This window comes from Plectropomus leopardus, chromosome 1 (genome assembly GCF_008729295.1).
Source record: "Plectropomus leopardus isolate mb chromosome 1, YSFRI_Pleo_2.0, whole genome shotgun sequence".
Taxonomy (NCBI): Eukaryota; Metazoa; Chordata; class Actinopteri; order Perciformes; family Serranidae; genus Plectropomus; species Plectropomus leopardus.
The window spans coordinates 37922441-37948148 of NC_056463.1; the positions used below are offsets into that span (position 1 = coordinate 37922441).

Consider the following 25708-nt stretch of genomic DNA (forward strand, 5'->3'; position numbering starts at 1 on the left):
GTGTGGTGTATGCTTTTTGTTGTTGTTTTTTGCTAATATTTAGGTCATGTTCTTGTCCTTTTTTTCAACCTTTTTTTGCTTTCTGACTGAATTTTTCCTATGTTTTGGAAAGGTTTTGCACAGGTTTTAAATGGTTAAATACATACTGTTTCTCTGTAGGCTCATATTTCTGAACTGTAGATCTTGGCTCAGTTTGGTATGAAAAGGGATCTTTGCTCTGAAAAAGTTGACAACAAGTTTTCATCTTTGTATCAGCAGTTTGTGTTTGTCTATTTCCTCTTTCAACATGTCATGGAGGTGTAGAAGACCTCAGCTGACCTCCAGCCTGAACTGCAGGTGCCTTGTGTCAAATAAGCACGTACAGTCAATGTTCAGCTTTCCATGACTCAGCTGAGCGACATGGAGAAAAACACACACACACACACACACACACACACACACACACACACACACACACACACACACACACACAGGGCACTGCCGTTACATTTGGACGTCATCGACTCATGACACAGCAGCATCATCTAATCTCACACTGACTCACCATGAATTTCTAAATGTTGCAACTTTATTCCAAACTTGCTTCTGCTGATCAGAAACCTGCTGATGCACTTTCACATGAACTGATGAAATAAGTTTTGGTCACATTGCAAGAATAACCCTCTTTTTAAACTGAGCTTTATTACAGAAAGATATACAATATATCCACAGACAGAGTCAGTCATTAAAATATTTTCCATGCCACATTAAAATCAAGTCTTGACAGAAACCAAAGTGTAAAGGTGTAAAAGCAAAAAAAAAAAAAGCCCTTTCAATCATTTTTAATTGCAGACATATTTTACCTTATTTCTTTGATTTGTTTAAAGTTAAGAATATTCATCTTCAATAAGTTCCAACTTTACATTGTTTCTGTGTTTTGTCCATCATCTTTAGTTTGTTTATCCTAAATGCATACTTTGTCGATACTTTTACTTTTTCGATTGATCCTTTATGGTGCATTCACACCAAAGCAAAGCAAGAGTTTCATGTGGCACTGTTACACGTAAAGTCAGTGCAATGAGGCAAATTGACACAAATTTGCACCAGCCGATGCAAATGATGCAAATTCATGCTATTCATGGGAAATCTGCATGACACTGTGTAGTGAAAGCCTTTCAACATTGAGATCTGGTTGAGATTCTCCTGATGTCACTTATAGTCAGAAATAGCAGACAAACTGTTGCTCTGTGGCCACTTGGATCTTTATGACTTGTCAGTACTGTAGAGACAGAACATTCAAGGAGAGGGCTTAGAGAGGGTGAGCAAAGCCACAGGACTTTATGGTAAGTCATGAAAATACGTATTTGTTAACTGAGTAAGCTATTTTGTATAGTTGCTTCATTGCAAAATGCTTTGAGTTATTTAAGTTGGTCTTTTATTGTGAAACACTTTCTCATCCTGAGTCATCATATATTGCCGCTTTGCAGTAGACCTCCATGTCTACATGTAACGTTCTTGTTATCCTTCTGTTTCTGCTGTTGACATTCCAGGTCCTTGTATTACATCATTACTTGTTGCGTTACAACCTGACATCATCTTGCGGCGTATCATGCAGACGCAACAGGTTTTCTGGCTTCTACTCAACTGACGCTGCCTGTCCACGTATCATGCTGCTGTAGCACAAGTAGCACAAGCTTTAGCGCAGCTGTTCAGGATGAATATTTGCAAAAAAAAAAAATCCCCCAAAATCACTTCAGTGGTCTCATTTGTGTGAGTAACACAAGGCAGAAATTTACTTCATGATTTGTATAAACGCACCATCATCTTTCCTTGCTTCATCCTTTGTTGTCTTTAATCCTTTTGTAACTCATATTTGTCTCTTGTCCTCATTCCTTCACATTTCATCCTTCATCATGTGTTCATCTTCAGTCGTTCATCTTTTTGTCCTTTAGCTGCCATCCTTCCCTCTCTGTCCCTTTATTCTTTGTCTCATGTCCTTCATCATCATTCCTCCAGCTGTGTCCTTCTGTCAGGTAAAGGAGGTAAAGACCCCTCCACATCCACCTGCACCTCCTCAGGTGGATAAATAGGGGGCGTGGTCGGCCTCGCCTTTTTGCTGACTCGTGCATAAACTGAATTCCTGTCGATCAAATCCCCCACATAGCGAACATGGTGCTCCTCTCCTGGCTCCTGATTGGTAGGTAGTGATGACACGTCAGCATCACCTCCACTGCTGCTCTGCCCTCCTCCTATGGTGTGGTAGATGTGGTCTAGAGGTTGGAGACACATTATATAAGAAAAGTTTTACCAAAAATTATACTGGTACTCTTGCTTTGACTCTTGGTATTACTCACTAATGAAATGTTGGGTTGCAGCTATTAGTTATTTTCAAATATTTATACCATATTGATAAATTATTTAGCTCCCAAAGTGTCAGAAAATAATAATAATAAAGAAAAATCCTTTAATCATTTTATTAAGACAAAAGCAACATACTCAAACTTTTTTTGTTATCTTATTTATATCTTGATATCTTATTTTTTTTTTCCCTGTAATGTTATATTTTTCAGTTGATTGAGTCATCAGTTTATTGATTACTTGTCTCATCTCTAATCAGGTGCACGTTCTAGGTCATTTCTAGTTAATATGTCACTGAAAACAGAGATGCAGACCTTGGTTCTCTGGCTCCCTCAAGTGGCTCCTCCATGGAGTGAACGGGACAGAGGTTTCCTCTTCAGGATTTGACTCTGAACAAACACACACACACACACACACACACACACACACACACAGAGAGAGAGAGAGAGAGAGAGAGAGAGAGAGAGAGCAATGGAAATTAAGCATTATGAGAGATGTGTGTGTTTCTGATATCCTATAGTGTTGTCAGTCATGAATAATAATAACAATAATAATAATAAGAAGAAGAAGTAGAGAGAGAAGAAGAAGAAAAAAAATGTTGTTCATAGAGGTTTTTTATAAACAAGGAATGGAGCTCAAAGTGCTTCACAATAATAATTATTTTAAAAAATGCAACACAAAAACAAGATTAGACAATCAAAAGACAGACTGTGAAAAACAAGATATAAAAGCCAAAGTAAAAAGAACAGAGACCAGTAAGAAAATTAAAAATAAGGAAACTGACAATAATGACAAGAATTTCATTAATTAAAAGCAAGACTAAATTTATAGGTTTTCTTTTAGAAATGTTCACAGAGCCAGCTTCTTACACAGCTTATGGATGGGTATTCCATAATTTTGGAGCATAATTAGCAGAAACTGTGCTGCCTATTTTCTTGTGTGTATAAATGCAGTAGAATAGAATTATAGAGCGACAGAGAGTCTGCAAAAATACATAAGAAAGTACCTTCCGCTTTTTCAGAATCACTCTCTGTCTTTGTCAGAGCTGCACTACCATTGGTCTGAACATCTGAGGACACACACACACACACACACACACACACACACACACACACACACACAATAAAAAAACTATTCCAGCAGTGTATGGAGCACAAACAGTTAATTCGGCAGAATCTTTTATTGTTTTGTTCTGACAGACAGCATTTTATTTATTTCCTGGGGAGAAATATTGTTTTGCAGATTCACAAGAAACTGATCAAGAGTAACACCAGAGCAAACAGGAAAATAAAAAGAAAGTGAAAGTGGTTTACTGGTTTAAATAAATGAACAACATTTAAAAGAAAAAAAACTTTGTAGCCATAAGTTTAAAGTGTTTTAACATGCTTAACTTTATGGAAGAAAACTGTCATGTCACATACATAGAATCAATTGCTGAGCAAACTTTGCCTTCACTGATAAGTTTTAAGGCACCTCAAAAAGGCCCACCTTAAAAATCAATATTTGTGTAAGTGTATGCTATATTTAGAATATTTCTCATGCTTTCCCTCTCTGTCAGACTGCCCCATACCGACAGGGATTTGAAGCCATCAAAAACACTATACTCCATTGAGAAGAGTCAGAGTCATTTACTCCACTGAATGGTGGAGCTGCTGCTCTTCCCCTGCCTCCATCAATGTTGTGGAAGGTAAAGAATTACAAATATTCAAATATAGTGTACACTTACACAGAATTTTTTTTTTGTAGGTAGCCAAAATATGTTTTGCTGGAGCCCTGTCCACAGCAGTAGATTGTTTAGCTTCTACGCTGGTAGATTTGGTGTCATATATGATGTCATATAGGGCATATTACTGTGTATCTTTATATGTTACAGTTAGGGCTGAAAATGACAAGAGAAATAAACAAGTTTGCCAAATTTACATAATTTAGCAAATCAAATTAGTAGCCCATTTTCTACCCGAAAGTGACTTTTATTGTGAGCTCAACATCACTGTGTTTTGGTCGATAGAAGAGACAGAATCAAATTAGTAGCCCAGAATGGACATGCTAAAAACTCACACTACACAGTAACCTCATTTACACTGCTTTTTCAAGGTAGGAATATCACACAGTTATACCGCCTCTCTTTTCTGTATATCACACCGGATCGAGCTGGGAATGGAGGTAGTAACAGCGCCGAAACAAGGTCTGTGTAAAATGTGAAGCCGGAAAGACGAGACCATGGGCGGCACCTATGTGACATTTTGACGATGTGTTTATGCGTTTGACTTAAAAAGCAGCTGTTAGCATAGTGGCTAATTTAAAGTGGAAGAACAGCGGCTGTTAATGTCAGCACACTGGAAAAACATTGCATTGTAACCATTCTCAGAAAATTTTTAGAACCAAAAATTGCGAGCTGGGAAGGTAAATGATTGTGATTGACACGCTGTGCTTTTGTTATTGTTTAGAGAACGCTGCCGAGGCAAGTATTATATGTCACACTGAAGGCAGATGCTCGTGTATCAAACGTCACACCCGTCGTGCCTCTTTTGATTTCGGGATACTTTCTTTTTGGCCCTATTGCGCGCTCTCTGTGTAAAGTGGCTGCTGAGGCATTTCATGTCTGCATGGATAGATTACTGAACAGGATTACCGGGCAGGCCCAGGGGCCCAAAGTTTTAGGGGAGGGTGCTGGCCTTCACTTATAAAATGTCACTTAACCTAACACATACTGACCAAGAAGACAATGAAAATGACCACAAAGACACACAAAAAGACAACACATGGATGTAAAGGAACTGAAAAGAGAGACAAAATAATAACAAAAATGGGCAAAACCAACACAAGGAGACACAAAATGAACTCAAAGCCACATACACCCTGTCCACAAATAAATGCATAATGACTAAAAAGAGATGCTAAGCAACAAAAACCACCACAAGAGAGAGGTTGGTGGGATCTTTTGCATATCTGTGCCCAGGGGCCCACTGTCTCATTATCCGCCCATGCATGTCTGACATCTCTGTGTGTTTTACGATATACTGATCAGGCTGACTGACCTTTGTGGTTCTGTGATGCCCCTAAGTGGCTCCTCCAGGGAGTGAAAGAGACCGTGTTTGCTTCACGAGGAGTAAGGTCTGAAAACACACACACAAATACACACACACACACACACACACACACACACACACACACAGGGAAAGATGGATAAGAGACAGAAATAACTGTAGAAGTATGTTTGCTGTTCAAAAATTCCCTCACCTTTTTCATCATTTTGGATCTCATTAATCATGGGATTCTCTCTCGCCACCATGGCATCTTCCAGCTTCACCTGTCAGTCAACATGACGTTATAGGTTAAATCCTTTCTATCAGACATTACAAGATATTGTTTGAAATAAACAAAAGAAAAGCTAATGGGAGTTCAAAGGCCAAAAGTCTCTCACCACTCTGATGAGAGTTGAAGGATCTTTGTCTGCCTCAGGGTCTCGCAGCTCGAAAGAACGTCTACAAGACAAAAAGGGACAAATCAGACCGACATTATATAAATAATTAAATATAAAAAAAGAGCAACAGCACACAGTCCCATAGCTAGAGGAAATACTTGGATGGGCATCTGATTTTGGGCCTTATGGACAATGTAGAATCCCAGTTAAGGCCATGTAGATGAGAACGTCCCTACCAAAAAAGGAAAAGTCTTTCCTTTGCGTTTAAAAAAATCTGTGTTGACATGATAACATTGTGAAAATAATCCTTGCTTACACAGATCTGCAAAAACAACCCAAAATGCTGTAGTATGCATACCAGGCCAGTAGTTGGCGGTGTAACTTTGTGACATCACCGTTCTCACAGGATCAGCGCATTACCAGTTTACAGGGCAACAGAAGGGGTGGCATTTTCAAAATATTACACTCTGAAACCCTGTTTCAAAAGTTTGCGTTTTCAGGCCCCCAAAAAGCCGATGTCATGTGAGTAAAAGGCCAAAATGCTAGAAAAATCCATTCTTTCATGCAAGAACTGTTGCTGTATGAACACCCTCACACTAACATGGGAAGAACATGCAAAGCCCTCATACAGTGTATATCTTCACATATTCTTACTGTTTGTTCTAGACATATATACATTACTCTACACTTTAAAAGTGTTTGCATTTCTGGTTAGATGCTAAACTGCTTTCCATTGCATGTCAGTATTTGTACTCTGCAATAACAATAAAGTTAAATCTAACTAAGATGTGCAAATGTCAGATCAAATGAACCTTTGTAATATGTGATGATCCTCCCCCATCTGAACAAACTCTTGTTTTTTTTGACTGCTGCATAGTCACATTTTGCATCCAAAGTGAGAGAAGCTCATAAAATCTGTACGCATTACCATTGCATTAAAAAGCCCGATGTTAGCAGGTGTTAGCTGTTTTTTGTGCTGTAGGAATGAGGCTTAATAAATAGATTTGGTGTGTCCATAATCAACCACTATGTGTTTTCAATGACCTGGTCCTTTCTTTGCAGTGGTTTAACAGCATTAACTGGAGAGTTCGCTCCACCAGCTGTTTATCTCCATCAACCAGTGACCTTATATTCACACAGCAGCTGTGGACGGAAACAAGCATTCATTCAGGTTTGATTTTGATGACTTTCTGGATGGAAACTTAACCACTGACTCGTGTTTGTATTTCTTATTGTGTTGCAGTGTGGAGCCAAGCCCCTCTGACTATAATTAATTAATTGATAAAATTGATAAAATAATTGATAAAAAAAAACCTGTGAGATGGCATCACTGTCACTGAAGCAGTACAATTTGCTTAGTTTTGATAATTGTCTAAAATTTTTTGGTTTTTTTTTGTAGTTTCTGGACAACAATGGAGCTCTATGGAAGAACAGAGGAGAGGATATCAGATTCTGGGTTGTTCTGACTTTTAGGGTGTGATTTGTTGACAGACAGAGAAATATATACAGAACCAACTGACTTGCTGCACTCGCTGCAGAGAGCTGTGAGGAAGATGGAGAGGAGGAGGAGGATGATGAAGAACCCAGCGACTCCTGACATCAGGAACCACGACCCGGTGACCTCTGCTCCAACTGCCGTCATCATCACTGAGGGAGACACAATGAAAGAAGAGATAGAGAGGTGTCAAGGTGTGCTGAGAAAACAAGAAGTGAGTTGTGAAAGTTGACCTCAGCGTGACCTCTGAGTGTGTGACAGGAATGCCAGTTAGTTGAAATTTACAGATGGCGTGGCAGACTTCCTCAACCGTGAACAAACAGCTCAACACACCCAGGTTCTGTATAGATACAGTGACTTATGGGGTAAGGTTCACATATTTTGGGTAAATGATTGGAATCTCCCTACGCCACAGGCTACTGCTCAACATCAGCAAAACCAAGGACCGGATTATTGATTTGAGAAAGAAGGAGGCAAAGACACAAACCCCTGTCTACATCTGTGGAGCTGAGGTGCAGCAGGTGAACAGCTATAGGTTCCTTGGAATCTCCATCACTGAGAACCTGTCTTTCTCTACAACTGAAAACTAACTGACAAGTTGATCAAAGGTGTTTTTAATACTGCAACAACAGAGCTGAAATAAAAGCTACAGATGTTACCGATGGCGGAATTTCAAATAAGGAGTACACACGCACAGCCAAACAAACTAAGGCAGGTGTCGAGCCAAAAATTAAGCAGATATTTAAATTAATAAATCGCTTGCACACTGCAGGGCTCCAGTGTCCACTTATTTATTATTACACTAAGGTGGTGAGCAGTTATGCTTGAAACATCACTATCTTGATATAATAATGAGTTAGCATTGGAGCCAGTGTCGTGTAAAGGTTGTTATGATGGGCCCCAGTGCATGCTATCATGATTAGCCACACTAGTTACTGGTTATAAACCACACATGCAAACCCAGTGGCTACTGTATATTTTGTTGTTTTGTATCAGAAAATATAGATTTGACAATGAACATCATCTGTATGACAAAAAATCGAAAGGAAAAAAAACAATCATTTAACGGAATAGTTAAATTATATTTATAGTTTTAATAGTTTATGTAAAATCAGCAAAAAGTTTTGTCACACATTGTCTCTCTTTCTCTCTCTAGGACCCCCCTGTACTCCCGCGCCCCAGTGCAACTGCAATGTTTGCACGGTCTATATTTGTACCCCTGATTTGAGCCCTGCAGTGTGCAAGTGATATATTTATTTTAACCCTTACAGCCTGTTTGGCATGTTTGTATGTGCTTTTGATTCTTCATTTTTTTTTTTATTATTTTGGCTGTATTCATGCTAATGGATTACATTTTGGCAAGATTGTGTATTTTTGTTTAATCTAAAATACACAGTGTATTCTTACATTCATACTGTTAAGTGCAAAAAATGAGCCACTGAAACCCATTCAAATACATGCTATTTCCATTAGGTGCACTGTGTCAGTCAGTGTTGCTGCTAATCACTGACATATTCCAGGCTGTGATCATCAAAAAATAATCGACTTAGCGTTTGTTATATTAAAAATAATTTATTAATTAATTAATTTTTGTGGGTTTTTTAAATCTAAAAATATAGTGGCATTATGACGAAAGGATTGAAATTCTGAAAATTAATGAAATTTTAAATGTATGATTAAGACTGGCTTTGGTTACCAAATTAACTCAATGAAAGAAGAAGATAATATTAATGTATGATATTTTTTTAAAGCTCGATTTTGAGAAGCGCATTTTATGCGCAGAGCAATACAAGCGTTTGTAAGATTATTGTGGGCCCTAAGGGTTAATATCAGCATTTCAAGGTAAAAATTTAAAAAGAAACTAAGAAGTTGCTGATCTCACATAACTTTTTTATGGAAGTAATTAGAAAAGAGATTTACTCACTTTTTCTCAACAAGGTAACTAGTAAGTCATAAGTAAGTACTACTTTTCACTAACTAGCACAACATTGGTAATCATGATGTTGAAGCTTCGAAAACCCTAATGAAATAACTTAAACCCAAACAATGATATTGAAACCTTGAAAACCTTAACAAAATAACTTAAACTCAAACCATGATGTTGATTTGTTGATGTTGGTTTGAAGTTTTAATCATAGACATATGATGTCATCCCGCTGACAGGTCGTCCAATCAGAAAATACTTTCGTCATTTTAAAGGGCAGTTACAAATAATTTTGTTTAATTTGGAGGACTCAAATAATTCAATTGTTTTATATCTTAACCTGTAACAGAACAGATGTCCTGATGTAAGCAGCTTTAGGTTCTGCTGTACCGAAAAACCGGACAATACATAAAAAAACGTCCTGCAGGCTGTTTAGTGTCAGTTTGTGTCAACATGCCAAATCAAACCGAAGAGCTTTCAAGCAGTGAAGAGGAGGAGAAGGAGGAGGAGCAACAACATGGAGGATATTTTAACAGTAACCGGTTTTAAACACAAGTCTTGTTTACAACATAAAACAACAGTGACACAGTGTTCAAAAAACACATTTACATTTTAGTGTTCTGTAGCCCTTAAAGAGTGCTGCATGTAAATAAGCAACAGTCATTAACATGACTAATGGCAGGTGGAGGGTCAAAGGTCAGAGGCTGTATTCTCTCCTCTGTGAGCATTTACTTTCCTTCTTCACAAATATTTCTCTAGGCTCATGTCTCCACCAACTTAACATCATCCCAAAATGCAAATCTTTTACTCAGAGGCCACAAAACACAGAAGACCAAATGATAATGGCAGAGGAATGTCTAAACATAACTAAACATGAAATATTTTTTACTTTGTAACACCATAAACATAACAGACAATTACCTTTTTCTCTTAGTTCAGCTCAGCCAGAAATGAAGCAGCAGCACATGACTGATTCCTGTCAAACAAACACCAGAACATCAGAACAAACAATTAGCTGAAGCTCAGCCCATTGACACTCACCTGGAAAGGTGTGTCACATAATGGGGGGTTCAAAAGACTCAAAAGGCCTATTCATTTAAAGTGCTATCTAAAGGAATAATCTGGCATTTTGGGAAATGTGATTGATAGGACTGATACATCTTTTACATGCCTTTTAAATATATATCCGCAGATTTTCCGTCAACCAGCTGGTGATTAGCTAAGTTTAGCATAAAGACTGGAAATGGAGCGAAAAAGCTAGCCTGACTCTGTCCAAAGGTAACAAAATAAAACCTACGAGCATCAGTTAGTTTGGACAGGTATAAAAACATCGGAATTAAATAATACAATGTAATATATTCATAAATACAAACTAAATATGTTTATACTTCAAATAAAATGCATATTTACATTTGCAGATTTTCTTGTGAAGAACCATTTAATATTATACAGTATATGAAGAAGGTTATATGTATATATTCTACAAAATAACATACATCAGCAAATACTCCCACTGTGGATTTTGAAGCTTTTATGTGCATTAAAAAAGAGTTTTGCTAACAAGTGGCTAAATGAGACTACTGAAAGTCATTAAGCCAAACCGTGCTGAATACGGCTTTACAGTGGTGGCGACACTACTGTTTTCAAATTTCTTTATAGCTTAATGTTAGCTTTTTACTCCTGGCGAATGCATTCAGACATAAAAAATTGTGAAGATTATCTTGTTGAACAAAACTCATCGTAAAAGTTTATTTGCCATAGAGCTTATTTTCTGCCATAATTCAAAAATCTGATGAAAAAATCCCATAGGCTTTTTTGACAATGACCCCAGGATAACACTAACTTACGTGTCCTCCTACAGAAAAAAATCTGCTGATGAAGACCATAAGATGAAAGCTCATCATCTGAAAGCTCAGGAGAAGCTCATAAAATCTTGAGTTAAGATTATTTTGTCAGTCTATTTCTATGTCTAAAATGTTAAAGTATGGAAGGTGTTAGCATGGTGTTGTTAATATGCTACCATGCTAAACATTATATACAGATATTGTATGCTATGTTAGTGTGTTAAGAGCGATGCTAGCTTTTAATCGATAACTTAGATGACTTTTGAAGAAAACCCGGAGGCTTCTTGAAAAAGTTTCTTGTTTCTGTCAAAACTCTGCAGGTTTACCAGCAAAAAAAGGTCTACGCTTTCATCATAAATGTCTAAAAATTACCTGTGCCTCAATGTGAATTCATGTGAAACATTGTTTTCATGGTGTGTGTTTTTTCTTGTGTGATACAGTTAACCAACCCTATTATCAACACACATATATCACATATATATCAAATATGTATGTTTATATGTTATGTTATATGTTACATTTACAGTATTGTTGAATAATTCCCATATAGCCTACATGGAAGTTGCACTATAGACTTGTGTGTTCATAATGACTTGAAATAAGAAAATAAGTCCCAGGCCATTTTTGTCTTTCTTTTTCTCTGTTTGAATAGCTGCAGACAGCTGAAGGACGGACAACCACACTGAACCTCTGACTTTTTAAGACTGCTGTTTAGATCTAATAGAAACATAAATAAAATATCCATGTTGACTTGTAAATATTGAACTAGTTCTTACCATGAAGAAATAATAAAATGTGTGTATGAAGCCTACCTGTGTCCATGGTGCAGACAGCTGTGCGCCCAGTGCCAGAAATTGTATGTGAGGAGTTGTTCCTGCTGCAGGGTTTACTCATTGACAGACTGAACAAACACTGAGACGCTCTGCTGTTTGAGCTGCTTAAAGACACACACACACACACACACACACCCACCCACCCACACACACACACACACACACACACACACACACACACACACTCATACAGTATATGACACATGATGGACAGACTACAGAGACAGGAGAGAGAACGTGCTCTTTTTTTCTGTTTTCCACCCAGAGTCAGATAAAAAGATGGTTAACAGTTTCAGAGCCATGTTTAGCCTAACTTAGCACAAAGACTGGTAGCAGGGGCAAACTACTAGCCTAGCTCCATTAAAGAAGAAAAATCTGTCAAAATAGTCCACCTTGTAGTCAGCTGGGTTTTGTTGACTAAAGCTAACTTGATAGCTTTATCTCAAACTTTATTAAGTAAACTAAACCACAGTGACTACAGGTGGACTGGTGTGTAGTTTGTGAGCTAACAGTAGCCTACAGTCTTTGTGCTAGGCTAGGCTTAACGTGCCCTGCCAGGACATTTCTTTCAGTATTTTATTAATACCTCAGACCGTGTAGGCATTCATCTTCTGTTTTTATTGCCTGTATTTTTCCTATTTTATTAGTTGGTCAGTCAAAGGACTTTAAACTGCAGTCATTTTTATGAAGGCCCCATATAAATTTTTATTGAGCTGGAATGTGCTCAGGAAATTTTGTCAGCCTAGGGATGAAGCCCTGTCCCCCGTTTTTTCCTTTCGTGCCATCATCAGGTCAAACTTTATATCTTTATCTCCTCTAATGTTAAAAGTCTGAATACATCATCAGAAAGTTGTTTATTATTGTATTATTGTGGAATTTTTTCTTCTTTGCATTTCATTTTGTTTTTGTGTTGTCTATCAGTGCATTCCATTGTCGTGAATGCAATATTTCAAGGGAAATTTGGTACAAACATCCACTCGGACTCAACTATGAACTGATTAGATTTTGGGGGGCAAAGGTCACTGTTAAGCCCTTTCTTACATTCTTATTAATGCAATATCTCAAGAGCACCTTTAGAGAATTTCCTCAAATGTGGCACCAACATCCACTATGACTCAAGAATGAACTGAGAAGAATTTGCTGGGTCAAAAGTAAGGTTACTATAACTTCCCAAAACAAGTTTTTGGCCATAACTAGTGGATTCAAATGGTAATTCTTACAAAATTTCACACAAATGTCTAATAAGATATAATAATAAAGTCATGATATTTTACATCCAAAAGGTCAAAGATCAACTTCACTGTCAAATTAAAATATAAACCGTACTTGGAGGAAACTGTAAGTTTCATCTGCATATTGAAGATGTAAAACTGAAGTCATTATTTTCATTATTCACAATTATAAAGTTCTGCTCATTTTTGGTCTACCATTCACAATCCACACAAAATAACCATCTGCACTCCATAATTTAATCTACTTCAGAATACAAATGACTTTGTGCAATACTGTATATTATACAATGTTGTGTATACTTTGTGCAATAATGTGTATAATCTATAGTGTATAGTCTGTTGATAGTTGTTAATTTTAGGTCATATTTTTATATCTATATGTCTATATCTATATTTTATTATGTTTAAAGTTGCACTGAACCACTAAGTAATAAGTGTATTACCCTGGTGTATAAAGGCTATCTTATCTTATAAATATGGTACCAAACAATCCACAACACTGCATGAAACTGCTGTGCCATGACATATCTCCTGAAAAAATGAATTACAGTAGGGAGTGTTTATAGCATTTTATGGCCGTTCCTCTGACCACAGACAGCTGGGACTGATAAGCTTATTAAAGCCCAAATCAAACTGAAACTGGAACATTATCGGCAGCTCCACCCAAACACTGCAACTGCCACTTACTACATGACTGGTGGAGCGTGGCCTGCAGAGAGCTGTGACAGAGAGATAACAACATCCAATAACAAAAAAATACATTTTGTTTATTACTTCTCCCTATAGTGTTTGGTCATGTATAGTTTCAACTGTATGTGCAGATGTTTTGAGATCTCTGCCTCCGCCCAGTTGAAGTAAATGGGATTTTTGCTTTGTTTTTTTTGCTCACAACATTTAAAAATTACATTTTAAAATTTTACAGCAACATGGCTTTCCAAAAACAAAGTCCCAGAAATTCAAGACATTTTACAGATACCACTCTATGGGTATGGAAACTGGAGGGGATGTTTAACTCATTGTTTCAAGATGCAAAATTCTGAAAAAAAACATGGTAGAACTCTGATGTCAAATTAACTATATAAAAAACTTAAATCATAATTAATTTATGCTAAGAAATCAATTACATTTTAACTTTGACTGTGATGACTGGCGTAACCCGGCAACAAAGGGCGGAGGACTCAAACACAGAAAAACACAAACAAGTAGGATGAAGGGACAGTTTACTCAAGGCAAAGGTCAGGATCAGACTTACAGGTTTGCAACAGGATGGCAGTTTAAACAAAGATATCCAAGAGTGGTCAGACAGATGAGCAAGTCAGGAACAGGCAGGTTAAAAATCAGGGAGGAAGTTCAAATTCAGAGGGCCAGGAGCAACTCTGTAAGCAACACTGGCAGTCTAGCCAGAGGTGGGTGGAGATGGGCTGGTCTAAATACTGTGACGAGTGATTGGAGATGGGGAGCAGGTGGATGACAGAGTCAGGTGACTGGAATATGTGGCAAAGTGTGAGGGCATCTGTTGGACAGGAAGAGAATGGCAATGTATGAAAGTGATGTGGCAGAGAGGAGGTAAGAATAAATACAACTGAGGCAGACATTGTGACGTCTGAGCTCTGGATGTCTGAGCTCCTCCCCGTATCTCTGAAGCCCCTTTTCCATGGCATAAAAAAAGATGCTAACATCTGACCTTTTAACATAATGGGAAAAGGTGTAATCAACATTCCAACTCGTTTTCATCTCAACTCATCACATGGTGCTGCTCTATCAGTGACCCTCTATCTACTTATGACATTTTGGGCATACTTCTGTGGCTCTGATTGACGTTGATGGAAATACAACACCTAGCTGAACACATTAATTTTTGCCCTTTAACAATGCATTGACGCTCCTTCACAAAATATTATCCATTTCTGCCCAAGTAGCACTCAAACTTCAGTCCAAACTAATCTGTGCAGTTTGATAGAGAGACTGAATTAGTAAACAATTTATAAAAAGAAGAAACCACCATAAAGTTTTCAATGTTCTCAATATATGCACCATCTACACACACACACACACACACACACACAGAAAGGCCTACTGGCAATAGAAAGGGAGTCTATAGCCTATTTTTAGATGGTTTACCCATGTTTAAAAACCCACGTACATACACAAATTTTCATTGGAAAAGGGCTATGAGGCTGAGCCCAGCCCCCAATGAAACCTGTTTCTGCTGCTTGTATCTGCAATCTTATTTTTTTAGTCACTGAAGTTCATGGCCATAGGTCATGAAGGTCGGAACATAGATAGACTGGTAAATCGAGAGCTTTGCCTTCTGGCTCAGGTCCCTTTATCATGATGATTCGACGCAACACCTGTATCATTGCCGACTTCTGTAGGTAATCAAGGTAATCTCTAGTTCTTTTGATACATTTTTGTAAAATAATCAGCATGTTCCTGGGGTTTAATTTCTATATTCTGAGACAAATCAGCTCCACTACAGCAGCCACTATTTGATGTCAAAATGGTCAGTATTTTAACAAAGTTAAACAATAATTTCTTTGTGAACAGACAAATAACTATAGCCTATTGTAACTTGGTTTTGTTCATATCCATTTTTTATTGTTTGAGCTGTAATTTCTAAACACTTTTACAGCGTTCAGTCCTCTGTGTTGCTGTTATTACAGATACAGTTGTAGTATTATTATAATTTTCATTTCCTGGAGGGTATTATGGTGTTTACTACACAAAGTAAGTGAGGAGAATTTAAATCCATTTGTTTGTCAGTTCCAACTCAATCCTTTCAAGGTCAGCCAATTTTACAAAAGTTCAATTTAATTTTTTTTTACAGTGTCTGGCCGTCCGTGTGTTACTAGGTTTGTGAAATGTAAAATATCCATAACCAGAAAATCCAGAAGATCAGTGCCGGAACATGATAATGATCTTCTGCTCTGAGGAGACCACGCACACACACACACACACACACACACACACACACAAACACACACACACTTACAAAAACCTCATGTTTGCCTAATGCAAAGTAAAGTAAATTATTTTATTTCGCTCTTCTTCTTCCTCTATCTTTGCTCCTTCATCAGCTGAGCTTGAGCTTGTCTCCTCATGGCGAGCGCTGTCATCATGCAGCAGAGCATCAAGCAGGGGAAGGAAGCGCAGGCTAGCAGGAGGTTCTCCTCCCCAAACTTTCTGACCAGCCCCGGCCGTCGCCACAGAAAGTCATGGAACAGGGCCTCCTGCTGGGCCAGTGTGCAGAGGGACAGCAGGATGTGGAAGAGCTGGTGGCCATGACCGATGATGTCATAGCGCCCTGGGGAGAAGCGCTCGGGAATGGGGCAAGAAAAGAAGAAGGCTGACAACAGAAACAGCACCACCTGGTGGAGAAATGATGGAAGAAATTTGGGGAGAAGTCAGATAACTGACATTTACTTTACCCAGGTTACTATAGGGCATTTAAATTTGTAAACACTCAATTGTTCTAGAGTCAGAGTTGTTCACTTTTTTTGGCTACATGATTGTTCAGCACTTCTGGCCTTGTGTTTTGGCGTGAGATTTTCCTCGGTGTCATGAGAGCCTGAGACAGAGCCCAAAAGCATGACATGCACGGCAGATGCTGGGGAGTTGGCAGCCCCAGTGGGAAAAGGGTTAACACAATTTTTAAGTAACCGAAATACCCAACATGGGCAAGATTATGTCAGTGAGAGATTCTGAATGTCGGTTTCGGTTATTTTTCAATTAATTGTCCAGCACTACTCCTTGAAAAATATTCATAGATATTATTACAACTTGGCCACGGGTCAAGTTTTGGTCCAGATACGGACCATGGTTCACCAGTTGGTGATGCCTACCATACAGGTACATGTGTTGATTCTGTGGAATGGGCGCTATTAATAGCCACTGCTGTGCGGATTGGTCGTGCACATTGACAGGCATTTTGTTGGAAAACCTAGCAGGAGCAAGGCAGTTTGTAAAACTGCTCAAGTCGGAGCAGGATGTCCAACATGTCCACGCACTGGTGCCACCCTGTTTTGACTGGTTATCTGTCCACTCAGCTTGAACTGTTTAAAGAGTAAACTGAATTATTGTTTATAGGTGCAATTCAGCCTTAAACCTGACAGGCAGTATTGTGTAAGAGCAGTGTCTAGCTTGACTTATTTTACATTCAAATAAATTGTTTTAACTGTTGAAGAGTTTATTCACACAGGCCTATTCATTTTATTTTTTGGTACTATAATTGTGTTGGCAGTTTCATACTTGCTATTGTTCTATTCACTTCAGGAGGAACGATTTCTTTCTTTCTTTCCCGTTATTTCACTTTTGTGTGGTGTCATTCTGTGTGGTAGGTTTATTTATCATTTAAACTCAACCATAAACAGGAATGTAAGACACTGCAATGTAAGTAAAAGTAGGTATGGGTAGAGGAGACATAAATTGTAAATTAAAACTATGCTGACATGTGTGCCCACAGCAACGCCCATATTTCATGCCAATCCTGCATAAGTCAGTGCCCCGCTTGGGGCATGTCTACGCGCTGAAGTGGGCTGTTGGACTAGTCCAGGCTGTACTGGGCTGTCGAACATTTCCGCGCTGGAGCAGGCTGTTGGACATGTAATATCAGAATTAAACTGAAGCTACAAGCAGGAACGAAAGGGCCCTAGCACCCCCACATATGCCGGGGTACTAATGGGACACCAGCTAAAGTGGTCGTTCATGACCATGTAAGTTGGATAATGGACGCAGAGAGGTTGGACCCTGGACTGAGTTATTTCACATGGTGTAGTACTTCCAGCAGCAAGAAAAAGAAAAGAATTCCTTGCATTCCATGGGGGTCCTCGCACGGTTCGTGCTCTAGCCCTAATAAAGTGTTAGGAAGTAAGAAGCACTACCTGCAGGAAATGCAGCGGCAGCGCAGAGTTGCTTATCCAGTTGCGGGTGGCAAGGCGGTGTGCGACAGGGCTTATGTCCAGCAGGTAGGCCACGCCCATAGGTAGCACCTGGCAGAACTTCCTGTGGAGCGGGTATGGCCGCCGGAAACGAAGTTTTGCATAACAACAAGAGGTGCAGGAGATCCAGGCGAGGAGGGCGGAGACTGGGAGGAAGACCTGAGAGAAATGAAATTATCATTACATCTGAATGCACTGTCAGTAGGTAGATGTAGCACAGGTTAACAGACCTGTCCCTGCATGCTTTGTGTCCAGGCAGTGTCGGAGCTGTACAGGTATAGAGCCAGAGCGCAGCCGTACTGGTAGACTGCAACGCCCACGTAGTCTAGGAAGAACAGGGAGTAGTGGGCCTGCTCTGAGTGGGACTGCAACAGGTGAGCTGCAGCACTGCAACACACAACTTAGTTTATCAGCTAAACCTACCAGAGCTGAAAGGAAGAGAATATTGGACTCCTCAGGTGTACACAAACATGACTGAAATTAGATGCTGGCCTGAGGCCATGTTTGGATGAACACAGCCCTGCTAAAACTGAAACTGGAAGTCCATGTCGATCCTCATGTACACAGATCTGCAAAAACAACCAAAAACACTGCAGTATGCATGCCTGCCAGCAGTTGGCAGTGTGATTTTGTAATGACACACCATAGAAGAAGACCACTTGCATGCACAAAGTTTGGCCATGATGTCACCGTTCTCACAGGATCTGTGCATTGCTAGTTTACATGACGACAGACAGGTTTGCCTTTTCAAAAGATTACACTCTGGAACCCACTTCCATAAGTTTATGTTTTCAGGCCCTGAACTGCCATTGTCATGTCAATGAAAGGCCAAACCACAACAAAAGTTTACCGTTTCATGCATGAACCCATTACCTTGTAAATGACTCCTGATTGCATGTTTCAGTACATGGCATGGTAAATGACTTGCATTTGTATAGCCCCTTTCTAGTCGTCCAACCACTCAAAGCGTGTTTACATTATATGCCATATTTACACACACATTCATACAATGGTGGCTGAGGCTACAATAAAACGTGCCACCTGCTTTTCAGCTTTTGTACAGCCATCAGGGGTAATTTTATTTCTTGCTTATGGATTGACGTTCCAATTGGAAGAGCCAGGAAGGCTAATGGGAATGTCATTAGTTCTGCAGGTATTTAGTCATAAAGCAAAGAACTGGACACATTCAAATGTTGGCCTGACGTTGGTACTGGATGAAAAGTCACCAAAGTTATTACAATTCATCTTGAAGGGAACATGAATGATGAATCACATTTAATCACAATCCGTCCAGTAGATATTTCAGTGTGGACCAATAATAAAAAATATAAATCCTTTGTCTTTGGCTCACCTGCAGCTCAGGTATGTGACAGCAGAGAAAACGTAGAGAACCAGAGGCAGCGAGGACACATCAACAGAAAACCCCTGACCTTCAGGACCCTGCAACCGAAAACCCAAGATCCCCTGAAGAGGTCACAGGTTAGACAGCAGGAGGTCAAACACCAAAGCTTTCAAACAGCAAACAGCACAGGACTGTAGCACGTCAGTACCCCTCCTTGCAGGATGGTGAACAACATGAACCTCAGCGTCACGCAGACAGCGGCCACCAGGTGGCTCCACACATTCAGGGTCTCGTTGTGTATCTGGAAGAGGCTGAGGACGTAACAACGCCACGACAGGCCCACAGGACGGTACCCAGACAGGATGAAGCGCTCCCGAAACAGAGGGGGCACATCTACGTCTCGGACGGTGGGAGGAAGAGAGGGGAGGAGGCGGTCCAGCAGAGGGAGGAAGGCTGGGCACAGTGAGGGAGGGGCGAAGGACACCCGAGGCATGATCGGAGAGGGTCCTTAGTTTGGCTCGTTGTTCTGCATGAAGCAGGAATGATTAAACAAATTTTTACAACCAGGTGGGTGGAAGGTTACACAAGTATGTCTGTGTGTTGTTAGGTGGCGATACAGGTAGGTGGTGGTTTATACAGGTGGTTATAGAGGCTGAACAGAAGTAAGACGGTTCTTTTAGTTGTGAGACAAGTATGTTGGGTGTCAAACAAGTTGTGTTGGTGGTGAAACAGGTTAGGAGGGAGTAAGACAGGTGTGTGTATGGGGTTAGACAGGTGTTTTGATTAGTTAGGCAGGTGTGTGTATGGGGTTAGACAGGTGTTTTGATTAGTTAGGCAGGTGTGTGTATGGGGTTAGACAGGTGTGTATAGGGTTAGACACAGGTGTGTTTGGGGTTAGATAGGTGTGTTGATTGGTTACACAGGTGTGATAGTGGTGTAACAGATTGGTAGGGGTTACTCAGGTGTCTTTGGGGTCAGACAGGTGTATTGATGGTACAACGAGTTAGGGGGTTCAACAGGTTTGACTGGGGCTAAACAGGTGTGTTATGGTTAGGCTAATGGAACATCAGACAGTTATTAATAAAAAAAATAATAGTTAAAATATGGTTATTTTAATTTGACTTTAGTTATTTAATCATGTGTGTTCATCAGCTTTTTACGCAGAAATCCTGTGAAAGGTTAGAAGCTGTTGAACATCTAGTCCTCCCGCTTTAACTGTTGTGCCAATGCTCAGGCTTTTATATGAATCCAGGTAGCACAGTCAAGTTTCTATGGCTGAAAACACAGCATGTGTAGACTCTGTGTTGTGGTGGGTGCCTATTGTTTGTTGATATTAGCGGACTCCATTTCTCAGCTAACATTAGTTAGTGTTGCAAACTGTTAGTGCTGTAGCAGAACTGAAGAGACGCAAAGCCTGGGAACGTGCAGAACTTCACGTTATGAATTTCCTGGGAACATTTGGCCCAAGTGCTTTTCTGAGTACCATATAACCTGTTCACCAACTGGCAGTAGTACATGTAAAAAGTTACTTACAGTATCTTTAAAAATATCAGGAAAAAAATTGAAAAATGATCAAAAATGTAAAATCACTATCAACGTTAGAAAGTTGAGAGGTCAGAGGTCACAGCACCGACACATTACGGAAGAGATAAACCTACCTGTGTTGTTTCCCTCTGTGGGCTTCAGGATGTTAGCTGCTTCTGAACTACAGGAGGTATTTCTATTGACTCTGTTCTATTAAAAGCTGATTTGTCCAGGCTGTCAGCGTCGTTGTTCAGCGAGAGTCACTGAATTGTCGCTGTTCAGTCAGTGTTACAGACTGACTGCCACTGTCACATGCGCACACATGACACACACGCATGCACACACACACACACTAATCTCGACAATGTGTTCTTGTTTTCAACTAATTAGAGCTGATTTCAGTCTGAATAAGTTTTATTCCTGCTGAGGATTTTAGACGTCATGAGACTCTGCACAATGCTGACGCTCGTGCTAATACACACCTCACTGCAGTGTTCAGGCTGGTACACTGAAATGATCAGTACTTCAGAGGCAGTTTTATTCCTTATGAATATATTCAACTGTTGATTTACATATCTTTTTCACGGAGAACACTCATATATTCAGTAAAAAAGCAATGAATCAAGCACACTGCACGGATCAATTTGTTAAGTAACACCTCTTTCGACATCAGTTTTCTTGTGCTATATTCAGATGCCTTTCAATAGAGTTGATACCTCTGAAATCTGGGAAAACTGATTTGATTTCTTTCAGAAGCACAGAAGAAAACATAATGAACAACTTACAAGAAATGTCTACCAAACTGCAAAAAAAAGTAAAATGTGACAGTCAAATGATCAAAAAAGGAACTACATATATTCAATATTCTCAAAAAACAAACAAAAAAACAACCCAAGGGGAAACTATATTCATAATTCTATTGTTTATATATTTAAAATAAGCTCACAGAAAATAATGTATTTGATGTTTTAGCACTTTAATGAGGTTTTTTATTTTTATTTTTATTTTATTTTTTCCTTCTTTCAGTTAATATTTTTCTCTGAGTTTTGGGCCATTTCTTGTTAAGATGGTTATCACCCCTTTCCCATGTATTTGAAAGAAATCAAGACAATTTACAATGTCAAAAAATGTTATTATATCATGTCAATTGTCGCTGAATAGAGCCATTAATGTACATTCAGTGAATTCCATGCTTCACTGACATGCAAAAGGTGGTAAAGTGGAACAAATGCTGGAGTGCAAACACTCATACAGTGACAGACTCCATACAGCAACACAATCCAATATCACAACTAGGCAAATTATGGACTTCACACAATTACACCAGCAAATATTAAGTACTATGTTTTAGGTTTTTTTCCCCAAGTTAGTCCTTTTTGTGTCCATTTCCAGACTTTGGTTCGGGTTTAGGTGCTTTATACTCGGTTTTGGCCCAGACGCAGGTGCAACCTACAGCCACAGAGTGATACGACGCTGTGTAGCAGCCTCCTCCTCCCTGTGGGTTCAGGACCAGGACGTTCTGGTAGATGGGGACCGAATTCAGGTTGTGTCCGTCGGTCTGTTCCGGATGGGGGCTGATGCAGAAGCTGTTGCTGCACTCGGCCTCCCAGATGGTGGAGGGGATCCGATCCTTCACTGTGGACTGCCTGAATGAGCAACAGCAAAGATTTAACAAAAACTCATAAACTAAGATCTTGTTTAGTATATGAACATGTAATAGAACAAAAAAAAACATGCAAAATGGATTTTTAAAAAGTTGGAAAAAAATTAAGTGAAAAAATAAAGCAGATCTGTTTAAATTTATTGACCCACCCATGTGACTTAGAAGAAAAACAATAATAAAACAAGGGATTCATAATTTACTTTATATTAATTTACATAATTCTGTATGGGTTTTGAAAAAGCAAGAAAAAATGTTAAGTGAAAGAATGAAACTGAAGCCACCCATTTCACTTAAAATTAAAAATTAAAAGACTTATTTTATTCTATATTAATCTGCACAATTCTGTTGCCAGAATGATATGTTAAAATCTGATTATCTGCGGGGTCTTTAATGGAGAAAAAAGGGATACATTTGTTGTGAGGAATGGTCTAAAAAGAAACAAAAATAGAAAAAAGAATAGAAGAATAAATAAAAATAAATATAAATGTAAATCTCCGTTTGTCTATGCACTACATCTTAAAAAAAGATTTTGTTGTATTTGTATGTTTACTACAAAAAAAAACTCTGCTCTGTTTAATTTGAGTGTTTTTTAAATAAAATATTAACTTTCCATTGACATACTGCATTTCCGTTGTACTTTTTTGTACCTGAAAAACATGCAGTGTGGGTTTATGATTTGTTTATGATTTGTTTATGTGTTTATGATTTGTGAATATAGGCAAATGTATTTATTTAGGAGAAGCCACCTGAAATGAGTCTTTTTTTACTTTCTTTTTTGGTGTCATGTTCATATTATTTCAGCTTTTTGGTCACTTGTATGATCTGTTTTTAACTTTGACTCATTAATTTGCAGCTCTTCAAGCATTTAAATGGATTTCTGTTCATTCTCTCTTTTTTTTTTACTTAAATAATTATATAAAAATCAAGCAAAATATATTTACAGAAGTTTTAGTTGAAGAATTTAACTAAAGAATAATTCAATTAAAAGAATAGATGATAAAATAGATAAATACAAATATACATCTTTTCTGTGAAGACCAGAGTCACTCCATCACAGCACAGATGTTTTCATACTATTAGAAACATTGAATGTTACTCTAAATCAACATCAGGAGCAGCTTTTGGTTAAAAATGCCCATTCATTCAGTCCCTCATTCATATGTTCATGTGCTTTCCTGTCTGTGTTGTGAAACTGACCTCCAGCTCCATGGAGACAGAGATCTGCGGTGGATGTCCCTGTTTCCTTCAGAAAAGGAGGAGACCTTTGAGGAGAATGCCAGCTTGGAGTTACAACCAGGAGGAGGAGAAGAAGGAGTCGCTTTTACCTCAGAGGAGCAGGAGACGACTACCCAAACTACACTGCAATATGCCTGAGGACAGGAGAGGAAAAAATGATTTCTGTAAATTTAAATGAACCAATCCCCTCTAAAAAATAAAGGACTGTTGTACAGAATATTACATGCATTTTTCTTAAATTCGGGCAGAAAGAATGAGTAAAGTTTTCAATTTCATACATTTGCATACACAGTACGGTACTCGACTAGAATTTTAGGGCCCGTTTTTTGTGTTTTTATTGTTATTATTATTATTTAAGGCTACTTTATACTCCAATGCTCATTGTTTTTATTTTATTGATAATATCTACTTATAATATATAATATCATTAGTTTATTTTTGACGAAGTTCATTGTGTTGTGTGATGAGTATTTTTTACTGTATTGTCCTTATCTGGAGCTTAGAATGCAGGACATTTATGAAGCATTTTTCAATTTCGGTATGCTATTTTTACTTCAGTACAACATCTAAATCGTTCCTTCACCGCCAACACCGGCACCTTGTGCAGGTGAAGCTCAGAGTCGGGAGTTGGGATTCAGATCGGGCATAACAACAGATATGGACTCTTGTTGTTGATGACAATTTTGACCAAATAAGTACTTTAATAGATATTTATTGAATTATTGGTGAAATAACTTCACCAAGTTAATTTCAGTTGGAATTTAATATGAATGGTCAGCGGATGCAAAATAGAAGAGATGGAAAAAATGTGACTTTGTATGTCATCTTCTACATGCCAATGGCAGGGTGTATCTTATCTAATCTTTTAATTGTCTTGTTTTTATGGTTTATTTATGGCATATATTCACATACTTTTTAGTCCTTCCTTGCTGTAACATTATTTTGTGTTCTTGTTGTTTTATATTGTTGCTTTGGAGTTGTAGATTTTGATATTGTAATTCTGTTCCCTGTTGTCTGTCTGTAACTTACGTTGCTGCCTGTCTTAGCCAGAACACTTTTAAAAAAAGCAATTTTTAATATCTTTTTTTTTGCTTAAAAAAGGTTAAATAAGTAAAAGGAGAACCAATTTTATTAACAGGAGATGAGTCAATGTTATAGGTGACGACTATTTTTGACGTGAGTAGCTAAATATGTTAAAAGCTACAGAACACAGGTCATTTATATGATTAAAGAGAATATTGATTATAATATTTTAAGGACATGCTGAAGTGTTTCAGAGAGAAATTGCCTACCGTGGCCTTTCAGAGACACTTGCTTTTACATTTCATTGATTATACTCATTTCTCATGTGGCTTCTACCTTAAAGTGTGACACAACTTGATATTTTTTGTAACGATAAAATGTATTTTAAAAACATTTATATCAAACCAGACTTAATCTACATGCCTGTATGCATGTTATTTCTTTGTATTTCTTGAATCTTTGAAGTTTATCCAAAACATCTCTTAAATTTTCCTGTAGCGGACTATAGTACATGCACCTGATAAAAATATGAATACATTATTCAAGGTTAAAGTTGTGTTTGAACAACGCTCTGCCAAAGAGCGTGAGATTATACAGACATTATTTTGTATCAGTTATCTCATATTTTAGCTGACAATCAGATAAAATCACCATATTGTTGTATTGTATCACATATTCATTTTCTCATTTATGCTGTTTGAATTCCTGAAGACTTTGAGCCATGGCAGCAAATTAGAGGTGTAAGAGCAGGCTACCACATCCCCGATCAGTGTGTTGTCTGCTTATATTGTTAATAAAATTGTAGATGCTCACCAGCAGAGTGTACGCGCTGTGACTCAGCTTCATGTTGTCACCGTGATCCTGTCCAGCTTGTGCGTGCCACTGCTCTGAGTT

At 38.4% G+C, this 25708-nt stretch overlaps 3 protein-coding genes across 4 annotated transcripts; all 3 read right to left on the reverse strand.

Annotated features, from left to right (window-relative positions):
- Positions 1-660: 660 nt before the first annotated feature.
- Positions 661-11943, reverse strand: si:ch73-204p21.2. Of its 2 annotated transcripts, XM_042485295.1 has the most exons (9): positions 11837-11943; positions 10102-10156; positions 7282-7408; positions 5762-5822; positions 5578-5647; positions 5376-5453; positions 3344-3406; positions 2652-2726; positions 661-2249 (listed from the first exon to the last, which is right to left on the reverse strand). In XM_042485295.1, exons 3-9 carry the CDS (start codon positions 7404-7406, stop codon positions 1984-1986), a joined length of 738 nt encoding a protein of 245 aa, XP_042341229.1. In that variant the 5' UTR covers positions 7407-7408; positions 10102-10156; positions 11837-11943; the 3' UTR covers positions 661-1983. The 2 variants fall into 2 exon arrangements, with proteins under 2 accessions (XP_042341229.1, XP_042341238.1); XM_042485304.1 differs by lacking the exon at positions 3344-3406.
- Positions 11944-16145: 4202 nt separating this feature from the next.
- On the reverse strand, positions 16146-19861 carry LOC121942205 (membrane progestin receptor beta-like). The gene is made up of 5 exons (XM_042485350.1): positions 19577-19861; positions 19378-19451; positions 18257-18413; positions 17970-18185; positions 16146-16457 (listed from the first exon to the last, which is right to left on the reverse strand). Exons 1-5 carry the CDS (start codon positions 19859-19861, stop codon positions 16146-16148), a joined length of 1044 nt encoding a protein of 347 aa, XP_042341284.1.
- Positions 19862-22003: 2142 nt separating this feature from the next.
- il17a/f2 (interleukin 17a/f2) lies at positions 22004-25708 on the reverse strand. The gene is made up of 3 exons (XM_042489990.1): positions 25628-25708; positions 23753-23925; positions 22004-22538 (listed from the first exon to the last, which is right to left on the reverse strand). The coding sequence occupies exons 1-3, from the start codon at positions 25658-25660 to the stop codon at positions 22259-22261; spliced, it is 486 nt and encodes a 161-aa protein (XP_042345924.1). The 5' UTR covers positions 25661-25708; the 3' UTR covers positions 22004-22258.